The 11244-nt window shown below is 42.2% G+C and overlaps 1 protein-coding gene across 1 annotated transcript; it reads left to right on the top strand.

Annotated features, from left to right (window-relative positions):
- Nucleotides 1–558: 558 nt before the first annotated feature.
- Nucleotides 559–10006, top strand: FAM111A (FAM111 trypsin like peptidase A). The gene is made up of 4 exons (XM_083498886.1): nt 559–734; nt 1431–1599; nt 3343–3434; nt 6928–10006. The coding sequence occupies exons 3-4, from the start codon at nt 3363–3365 to the stop codon at nt 8728–8730; spliced, it is 1875 nt and encodes a 624-aa protein (XP_083355012.1). The 5' UTR covers nt 559–734; nt 1431–1599; nt 3343–3362; the 3' UTR covers nt 8731–10006.
- The last annotated feature ends 1238 nt before the right edge of the window (nt 10007–11244 follow it).

The following is an 11244-nucleotide window of genomic DNA, read 5'->3' as shown; positions in this document are numbered from 1 at the left end:
AATTGATTCCTAATCGAATCAATAACCTCAGCAGGTTAATGTATGAATCCTAATCGATGAGTTCATAGGACATCAGCAACACTTTTTAAAAAAAGTATTTTGTTGATTTTCAGTTACGAATGAATTCGATATAAAAAGGAGAAAATAAATGATATCAGCAATAACAACAACAGGTTGGAGTACAGAGCCCATGATGCCACTGCTCAGGTGGCTCCACAACTCTGCCCCACCACGTTCCCCAAAGGCAATAGCTACCATCTCACCTGCTGGAGGCAGTATGCCCCTGTACACCTGTTGCTGGGAACCAGGAATGGGGAGAGTGCTATTATACTCAAGTCCTCCTCCTGGGTTCCCACTAGTTGGCCACTGTCAGAACAGGATGATGGACTAGATGGTCCTTTGACCCAGCAGGGCTCTTGTTATGTTCTCAAGCACAGCTGTCCTGGTTTCTCACCACTTCTAGTATCAATAAGATAGGGTTTGATTGATTTCTCTTAATTCCCCTGCCCCTGAACAAAGACGTTTTGTCTGAATTTAAGATTTATTTACAGGAAAGCAAAGAAAGGAGAACAAGCAAACAAAACAAATGCAGAACAGCGAATAGATGTTTTACAGCATCATCTACAGGCAGAAGTCGTGAAAAGCAAGCAACTTGCGTGTTTCATATTCAACAAAACAGCTTTCCAGGGAAATGTTTGAGTAATAAATCCATTGCTGCTGCCACTGTCCCTCAGGTTTGTGAAGATAAGATTCTCCTATTTTATGTGTAGCAGGTGTTATCCAATGTTAATAACAGAGCTGGTCCATTGGTTTCAATGTCACCCAATGTCCTAAGTTCGTGAAGGAAAGGTGTCATTTTAATGTGGTTAGCTTGTTCTTTCCTTAATTTTGTTCCAGAAGAGTATTAAATAACAGCTTTGGTGACGCATTGTAAATAAGGGCACACAGGTTTGTTTCCTTCAACAATACATGAAATATCTTCCTCCCTTGGATTTTCTTCTTCATATTTGACTTATGCTTTTGTAGGACTCTTCTGTTAATAGGAAAGAGAACTAGATGTGGGATCAGATGCTACAACAGTTCTGGATCTGAAGCGCGGTAAACTAGAAATAGCATCCAAAAAGCAGGTTCTTTGGGGAATCGCTCATCTCCTCGGCCTCTCCTGCCGCTCTGACCCTCGAAAGGCGACAGCGTAACTACAAACACTCCTTCCACTGAGTTGCGTTACAAGCCTAGGCAAATCCCGCCCGGTTTAGCACAGAAGGCTATGAGAAGGCGGGTTTAGGGAAATAGTAAAAGGAGGACTTTCTGTTTCGTTTCTCGGGATGCAGACACTCCCGATGACGTTCTTCCCCTTTTCTTGGCATCGCAGCGTCTTCTTACCTTGCATTTATCTTTTTTCCTTGGCTCACTTGGTTTTCGACTTCCAGCGGCTTTCGGCAAGTTCTTGCAGCGAAATTTGGAACGGGGAGAAAAGGAGCATCGGTGGCTTCTTTCCCGCTCCTTGTGGGGCAGGGGTATCCCTTTGACGTGAAAGGGGCGGCCTCTCCTACACTCCTCTTGCCAGCGCGCTGTCGGTCACGGACTGGGAAGGCTCGGGTAAGTACTTTAAGTTCCTTCTGCTACAAGAGAGGCTTGGAGTCGCACCCCCCATCCCACTTTCTGGCCAAAACCCAGGAATCTGCTTGGATTGGGCTGGAGAAGGAGGGTTAACTTCCTATGTTACGGAGAGAGCCGCAGCAAGTCTCTCTACCCCTTGAGCCTGCCCACGGTGGCCAATCAATCTCCTTTATTGGCATACAAGAGGATGCAAAAATAGATAAACCGAAGTGTAAAATTGGAGCCTGTTCAAAAAGGAGGTACTTAAAGATAAAACTAATACAGGCATAAGTTTTAAAAGTGCCTGCCAAGTCTTATAGCGACGTAATTTCATGGCAGCTCTCAGAAATTCGGCAACATCCTGCTTACGACTGCACAGTAGAAACGAAACCTTAGGGAAGTCAGCCATTTAACCTTTATTTCAACATGGGGTTTAATATTTGTCACAGAACGGGCAGTAGAATAAGACGAGTGATGGTTTCCATCTGTCTTATATGGCAAGGAATATGGGATTTCTGAAAATCTTGCTTGCAGAATCGCAGGTGACATGACCTTAAATCTTGCATGGGAAAAAGCTCTCCGTTGGTGAGGATCGTACTATACATGATCGTACTATGGAGTGGCCTGGCCAAACGAAGGTAGGATCCCTAATCCCAACGGAGAGCAAGATTTATTGGATGCACTACTGAGATTTTGGAATTCAGTTTCCAAAAATCTGCGCTTAATTGTTTGAAATGTTTCTAACATTGGGAGCGTAAGCAGTGAATCCAATGATAAGCCAATGGTTTTAATTTCATTCTCAATACAAGCTAACCATTTGGAATGGTGGTATTCCAGCAGCAAATGAAAAATTAGGGAAGAGAGGTCAGATTTAAAATGGAGACGTAGCCAGAATGTTATAATGATGAGCCATCCTCTAGTTTCCATAAGCCTTTGTCCAATTTCCAGGCACATGGCTGTATATGGGATGCAGTTTGGCAAACCCAGGGTTTTATGAAGGAATTTTGATTTGGTACATTGCAGCTAGTGGTTCATTGTACCAATCCATAATGGTAATTTGGATGTACTTTGGCTTTAAAAGCCTGTAGTGCAGCAGGAACATATTGGTTCCCTTTATTGAAGAAAATGTGGGTGATAGCTGAAGCGCTGGTATCCACCAGTGTGGGAAATTTGCCAGTTATCTCACCTGTCTCTCTGTGTGTTTTACTCCATCCCACTATCACTTGTGATTCCCCTGCCCCAAGATTCCTTGAACCTGTAGTTTCGAAGCTACAATGACCAGCACCCTTAAAGAAATACACTAAAGTGTCAGGAATACTGTATATAGTTTCTCACGCTGTACATCACTGAGCAGTTGCTGTATTCCTTCTTATTAGCAAAAGCAATAAGATTCCTTAAATGTTTTTCTTGAAGGTGCTGTGAGAGCACAAAATAAAGTCTCTCTCTGCTCACTTCTTCCATTTTTTTTAATGCTGAACCACATAGACATCAACCCACAGTAGCACAAATAAGCATGTGGAGAGGTTATGTCACTGGAAGTTTATATTATATGGTAAACATCTGAGCAGCATGGCCCAAACAGTTCTTTTTTCATTACTGCTGTTGCAGCTGTTGTTGTTCATTGTTAATGTATATAGTGTATGTATCATCTGTTTATTGAAATAAATAAAATAAAGTGTAAAAAAACACACACAAATAGCTGCCAATTCACTGATCTCTGAATCTGGTAACTTCCCCCCTTAGCTGTATCTGCTTGAGTAAATATGAAGCGCCATAGCAGGAAGAAGAATTCCATTACAGGAAAGAGTGATGGAAATATCCTTCCTTTTCTGAAGGTATGACTTATTTGGAAGAGGGATTTTCTAACAATCTTCCAAAGAACATAAGGGGTGGTTACTGAATATTTTTATTTGCTGTCTGTAACAATTGTTGTTGTTGTTTAGTCGTTTAGTCGTGTCCAACTCTTCGTAATCCCATGGACCAGAGCACGCCAGGCACTCCTGTCTTCCACTGCCTCCTGCAGTTTGGTCAAACTCATGCTGGTAGCTTCGAGAACACAGTCCAACCATCTCATCCTCTGTCATCCCCTTCTCCTTGTGCCCTCCATCTTTCCCAGCATTAAGGTCTTTTCCAGGGAGTCTTCTCTTCTCATGAGGTGGCCAAAGTATTGGAGCCTCAGCTTCACGATCTGTCCTTCCAGTGAGCACTCAGGGCTGATTTCCTTAAGAATGGATAGGTTTGATCTTCTTGCAGTCCATGGGACTCTCAAGAGTCTCCTCCAGCACCATAATTCAAAAGCATCAATTCTTTGGCGATCAGCCTTCTTTATGGTCCAGCTCTCACTTCCATACATCAGTACTGTACTGGGAAATCTGTAACAGTTATTGCTGGTTAAATACTGCCACTGTGTACTTCTGTTTACTAGCCTGAACTATTTTCTGGGTCCAGTATACTGTATGTGGATCAAGCTTTCCATGTCACATGCAAGAGGGCAAAAATTTGCATAACATCAGCATAGTTTGTGTCATATGCAAGTTTGTGTTCCCTTTTGCAAGTGGCATGATGGGGCCACACGCAAGTAATGAGATATCTGACAGGCGGAAGCCCCATTCAGCCATTATTTACTCCTGTGTTGTACAAGGAGGAGGAGCAGGGCTGCAGGGAGGAGAAATACAGGAGCAATGAAGGTGTGTATGTTTTTCTTTGATGTCCATGTATGCAGCTCAAATGCCTTTGGTGAGAATACCTTGGCACACATAGTTGCATAGTCCAGAGAAGCCTTCGTGTGTGCAATTGAAATATCACCTCACTACGGTCATTTCTTGCTGAATGCACGGACATCAGAGGAGGGGCATGCAAAAAGCAAACGTAGACAAAAGATTTCATCCACTCTTTTATGTGGGGTCTAGGGATTAAAGCAAAGCTATGCTGTTGCACCGAGGAACAAAACCACATAGGGCCTGTAGATGCTTACTATAAATCGGGTAGCCCCAAGATTGCTCTCTTTTTGCCCTGCCCTTTTCATCCCACCCTTCCCTGTGTCCATTGATTGATTGCCAGTGGCTGCTGGTTGTTGGCCTAGTTAGCAAACCTCAGCACCCACCCAATGCATTTCACTAACTAGCACATCGGTACTAACCAGGGCAGTTCAGAACCTGCTTCTTTTACTCTTGAAGGCGGTGCGGTAGGTAGAGCAGGGCAGGGGAACATTTTTCAGCTGAAGGGCTACATTTCCTTCAGGGAGTCACATGGTAGGCAGGTCCGGAGCCCCAAAGTGAGCAGAACATCAAAGGTAAGTATAACCTTTGCATAGCTGGCTAGTTCCTCCACAAACTCTCACACACCCATCCATCCTCCATTGAGGCAAGCAAGAAACGTCAGTAATCAAGGGTGCAGATCAATCTAACCTATGCAATGAGATTTGAAATGTCCCCTGCTGGGGATAGAGATAATCCCCACTCAGAGACCATCAAATGAAGATCTGCTAGCTTTTTCATTGACTACTGCATGAATGGAAATTGCTAAGTATTGAATCTTGGTATGCCGGAGTTTGGTCAGTTGCATTAGCCAAAAGACTGACTAATTATAATAATAGTAGTAATAATATATTTATTGGACCCTGCCCATCTGACTGGGTCACCCCAGCCACTCTGAGTGGCTTCCAACAGAATATAAAAGAACACAACCAAACATTAAAAGCTTCCCAAAACAGGACTGCTTTCAGATGTCTGCAAAATATATATATATATCTTTGACACCTGACGGGAGGGTGTTCCACAGGGCAGGTACAACTACCAAGAAGGCCCTCTGCCTGGTTCCCTGTAACTTCACTTCTTGCAGTGAGGGAACTGCCAGAAGGCCCTCAGAGCTGGACCTCATTCCAGCCAGGCAAAAATACTGAAAGTAAATGCAAAGCAGGCCTGGTGAGGGGATGTAGCCTGGGCATAGCTGTCAACGTTTCCCTTTTTAAAAGGGAAATTCCCTTATTCCAAATAGGATTCCTCGCAAGAAAAGGGAAAAGTTGGCAGCTATGAGCCTGGGAAGGGCCAAACAGAAGGGCTTGGGGGGCTTCATTTGATCCCTGGGCCTAAGATTCCCTGTCCCTAAATTAGAGCTTAGCCATAGGTTTCCCTCCTACTGTCTTGTTACCACAGAGAAATTGTAAAAAAGCAGTCAAAGCTCCTGTTGGACAGCACTGATGATGAAATGAATGTTGAAAGCAACACAGAGGAATTGGGTTGTCAAACTATTTCAGACCCCCCATGTGTCTCTATTTTCCCGGGACAGTCCTGGATTTACAGAAGCTGTCCCTGTTTCTGATTTGTTCCTGGAATGTCCCACTTTTCCTTAGGATGTCCCTATTTTCATCAGAGAAATGCTGGAGGGTATGGAGTTATGTGACCCCTGAGCCAAGGAGATAAGAAACTATACAACCTTTAGAAGACAGCTGAAGGCAGCCCTTTATAGGAAAGCTTTTAAAATGTTTAATGCTTTATTATGTTTTAATGTGCGTGATAAGCTCCACATGTTGATGTTGATGTTGTTGTTGTTAAATAGGTTGTCCCTATTTTCATCAAAGAAATGTTGGAGGGTATGCTATTTGTTTTCACAGTACCCCCTTTGCCTTTCAAAGCTGCATCACAGCAGAGTAATAGGAATAGCTTTCCTCACCACAATCCTGTGCTGATATGTCAATGCCACTTGCATTGTTTGTCTAGAAGTTTTCAAAGACATGAGAGCCTTGCTCTATGGCAACCCCATACATGACCCCTTTCTGTTGGTCACTTCTGGAAAGCTTGCTGGCATGGACCAGGAATGTAGTAACATTTGTTGCCTCTGGGCCAGATGAACTGTAGCATAACTGGCTGTGGACACAAAGGAAACACTCATGAGTAGCAGCAGATGCAACAGAGTTACTGTGACTCATTAGGAATAAAATCAGAGAAGGTGCCACGCCAAGAAGGTGTTGTTTCCCTATTCTGCTAGGAGCACGCCTAGCAGTAGTGCTGCTCCTATATTCTTCAGGCCTCAGCCTAGCTCCCCACTTTCTCTTGGTGTGTGTTCACTGGTATTCCTGCCATGGTCTACATCAGGCATAGGCAAACTCGGCCCTTCAGATGTTTTGGGACTACAAATCCCATCATCCCTGACCACTGGTCCTGTTAGCTAGGGATGATGGGAGTTGTAGTCCCAAAACAACTGGAGGGCCGAGTTTGCCTATGTCTGGTCTACATGTAAGCAGCTACTATCTGCAAGTATGTTGTTTTTTTAAAAAAAGAAAAACACAAATAAAATATATTTTTTGTGACTTCCCCCCTTTTTTTACAGGGTAAAAATGAGGCAAGCTCAAGTGTTGAAAGAGTGGGATCTACAAGTGCACCCACTCTTAAGATAGAAACTGAAAATCATCCTACAAGAAATACTCTTCCTAGCAGTGAGAAATCAACAGATGAAGAACGAGAATTCACTGTGAATTTAGCTGGTGATGGGAAGGACCATGTGGTGAAAGGCAGTCTCCACAAAACTGTGCTTTCTGCCCTCAAGGAAACAAAAGATATCCGCACGCATATGGATAAAAACAAGGACAAAGAGATCTACCTTATAGGGAAGAAGGGGATTGAGGGTTGCATTAATCTGGGGATGCCTCTGAAGTATATGCCGGATGGCTCGCATTGTGTAATGAAATGTTTTAAGGTTCAGCAACTTGAGGACTCTGCTGGCTTAGGGTATCGCCAGGATGATAACAGGGAGAAGGAATGCATTTTGTTCTTCATTAACCCCCAGCTGGCACAAAGCAGTAAGTTCATTAGATGCAGTCAACTTCGTAAGGAATACTGCATGCTGTGTGTATTTGCACCGAAAGGAGAAACCATAAAAGATGCCCTGTGCAGTGATGGTCGTTTCACGCCTGAGCTAAAGGAAAAAGACTGGAGACTGATGGAGGGTAGCAAGGCCAGAGCTAACACTCATTCAGTTAACAATTTATCTAACAAGACCTTTTATGTGGAAATGACAAAATCTGCTAAATCTGGTGGCGGTGCAAATCACCAACAGATTCCCCAGGTGCCTCATGGGAGGCAGCTCCAAACCTGTCATTATTTTAAAAGTGATCTCCTAAGCTTCTATCCTGGCTTAAAGGATCAAAAGGAGATCATGGATAACTTCTTTGCAAAAACCAAGGAGGCACAGGAGCATAAAAAGGAGGTCCTCAGAGTGTGCAGAGTAAACTTTGGCAAGGAGATAAGCAATGCCATAACAGTTAAGATGTTAAAGAAGCAGGCAACTCTCAGTCAGTCAGTTGGGTACATAAAGTGGAGCAATACCAGCAATTGTGGTAAAGCTACTTGCTTTGTATTGTGTAATAGCTACGTACTAACTTGCCACCATGTGGTAAGAATGATTGTTGGAGAAGGGATTGAAGAAAAGGAGTGGGCATCCAAAATCAGCAAGGCAGCCCATGTAACATTCTCCTATGAAGACGACCACCCCAAAGCTGAAGACTTTTTTTCACTTGAGGAGTGGTTTGAAATATATGATGTTGTTCTTGATTTTGCCATCCTGAAACTGAAGGAAAATGGAAACAAAAGTAGACTTCCTGCAGGCTTGGTAAAGTTATGCTCCCCTCCACCATTTGATGGGCTTACTTACATCATTGGTCACCCAGGTGGAGAAACAAAGTCTCTGGATGTCTGTTCTGTTGTCACTGTGTTTATGCGTCAGAAGGAATCTCTTGATCGTTGGCAGCAGGGTAATGAGGCAGAACACAGCAACACCAACTGTGGTTATGATCCCAAGAGCTGCATCCATATGCTCAATCCAGGAGTTTTCTCAGATGTTTTCAACAACCCTGATGTACTCACCTATGATACATCTTTTTTCTGGGGGTCTTCAGGTTCACCTGTGTTTGATAGAGATGGCCAACTTGTTGCAATGCATGCTGCTGGCTACGTTTATGGAAACAACTACAAGCAGCGCAGCATAATTGAATTTGGCTATTTGATGACGTCAATCCTCTCAGTAATTCAAAAGAAGGATAAATCTTGGTATGACTCTGAAATTGGTCCTTTCCAACAGGCTTCTTATGCTACAGAAGAGGCTACCGTGTGTGTTGAGCATATGGATGTGGATTAAAAGATCTATGTTCTATGATGATCCTTCAGTCTGAAATTTGGAAGATATATAGGGCCTATTAATTGATTAAATTGCATTTTGCATTTTTAAAGATAGTTACGCTTCATTACATACAACGCTTTTAAAAACATGTATCATATATCATTTCAAAGCAGTGCCACCCACCCCAACTTGGACATCCAATTCAGAAGGATAACATGGTTGATGGTGTTGAAAGCCTCTGAGAGATAAAAGAGGAAGAACAGAAAGTCAGTTTCTTCCAAGAGCACCTGGATCTGGTCCACAACCTAATGAAGAACCTTGCCTAAGAAGGGGAGATTGGCAACTTGCTGATAATTACTTAGATTTTCTGAATTCAGGGAGGGTTTTTTAAGGAATGGCCTTGCCACTTCAAGAAGGCATTAATCACCTCCCTGACCCTGCCAGCTTTTTCTTCCCTGCTAGCTTTTATCAGCCAAGAGAGGCAAGGGACTAGAGTGCAAGTGATCACCATGACAGATCCATGCACCTTGTACGCATCCTCAAGCCTTACGAACTGAAACTCATCCAACATAACAGGACTAGACATTGCTCTGGACACCCCTTGAGATCCAACTGCTGTAACAGTGGAGTCAAGGTTCCAGCAGATTCAAGTGATTTTTATCCTCAAAATACTTCACAAACAAATCGCAGCGAGCTAGTGTCAGTTCTGCTAGCTCCTTTGTGCTAGACTGTAAAAGGCCCCATACTACCTGGAAAAGCTTTGTCAGACGGCATGATGAAGATTCAATGGAGTCAGCAAAGTATCAGCCAGCTAAATGTTGAGCCTTCACCAGTGTTCAATTGCATTCAAGCTGTCTTCCCATTTGTTTCAGTGCTCTAAGCTCTGGAGAATACTAGGGAGTCAAGTGGACTCCACAAATTAATATATGTGATGTAGTAGCTATTATCTGACTGGCTTTCAACCATGCCTATATCCCACAGTTACCAGGGTTGTTGATAAGTTAAGGGCACAAAGAGTATGAGTGAGATTAAATGGTTGTGTGGATTTAGGAAAATCATTGTAGTAGAATTTGTGTTGTATTAATAAAGTAAGTAAGGAAATAACCCCATTTTCCTTGCCACAAAGTGTGTTGACAAAAGAAGTGAAATGAACTGAAATAAGGGGTGAATACCAGGCTACTACATGATTGCTTAGCCATGTATATTGGCTACACACTCATTAAAACCTCCCCTCACACTCTGCTTATATATCTCTTATCCAAAGGAAATAAAAATGCCATTGAATTTCTTAACACTTGGGGAATTGGAATGTGCTGTTAATTATTTTATAATTTCTATATAGTGTTTAGAGTGCATGCATAATTAATTTGCATATATTATGTCATAGTTTCACTTATGATTTACTGGGGTTCTTTCTGTCCTTTGCTTCAATCAATAAGACTCTGAATTCCTTGAACCAGTGTGTTCTCAATCAAGTTCAGTTGCTTTGCAGCCGCAGGGCCTGCAAGACAGAGCTGTTCCACCAGGCCTTTGGTCAGGGCGCAGCCTGACTCCCTCCTTTGGCAATCTTTACAATACTTTAGTTTATGGTTGCCATCAATTTTGATTTTAATTAATTCTTATGATGTTTTTATAATGTTGCACTATTTTAGTGTTGTTAGCCGCCCTGAGCCTGGCTTTGGCTGGGGAGGGCGGGATATAAATAAAAATTATTATTATTATTATTATTATTATTATTATTATTATTATTATTATTATCGGTAATAGGAACTTAAACAAGAAAACTTATTGAAGATGTACAATATGAGCAGCACAGGTGCTATTAGCCCAGAGATGAAAAGAAGATAAAAGTCCCTACCAGAGAAGAATGGCAAATCAAATTGTTGGACTATGTCGAAATAGCAAAATTGACCCAAAAGCTCAGGAACCAAGAAGAGCAAAACTTTGACAAGGAATGGGAAAAGTTTATAATTTATCTTGGAGACCACTGTAAACAGATGTAAACATTAGCAGGATTGCATAGCACTTGTAATGTCTTGGGTATTATGGAGAGAATGACATTTTATTTTGGTTTTTTTTTTAAATGGAGTATAAAAAAGAGGCAGTAGAAAAAATTTAATAACAGAACCCAGAAATTCGATATGTTATTTCTATAATTTTATACTTGTAAAATCAAATAAAAATATGTTTAAAAAAGAAGACATACAATATGTACCCTATGTTGTGTTCCATCTTCCTCTGGAACTGACTTTGATGTAACTAATGGTGCAGACATGGGTCTCTAGTCCAGGAAGAGTCACTGGATGCAGGACAAGTGCAGAGAAATCCTGCACAAATAGGTGTTTAAAAAATGCCACTATATCCACCACACAAGCAGCACAAACAATTGGCAGTGACTGATACCCTCCATTAATTTGTCTAATCCCATTTTGAAGTAGGTGGCCATTCCTATAACTTGTGATAACGAATTCCACTGTGTGAGGAAGTATTTCCATTAGTCTGCCCTGGATCTTCCAACATTATGTTTGTATG

This window comes from Podarcis liolepis (genome assembly GCF_965112155.1).
Source record: "Podarcis liolepis genome assembly, chromosome: 1".
NCBI lineage: Eukaryota > Metazoa > Chordata > Lepidosauria > Squamata > Lacertidae > Podarcis > Podarcis liolepis.
The sequence above is the reverse complement of the archived record's forward strand: the minus strand, read 5'-3'. Positions and strand labels throughout refer to the sequence as shown.

What these genes read in the sequence shown, in the direction of transcription:
- FAM111A (XM_083498886.1), top strand. Translation starts at nt 3,363, where the DNA reads ATGAAGCGCCATAGCAGGAAGAAGAATTCCATTACAGGAAAGAGTGAT. An exon ending in ATATCCTTCCTTTTCTGAAG is followed by an intron (nt 3,435 to 6,927) that starts GTATGACTTATT and finishes CTTTTTTTACAG; the next exon opens with GGTAAAAATGAGGCAAGCTC.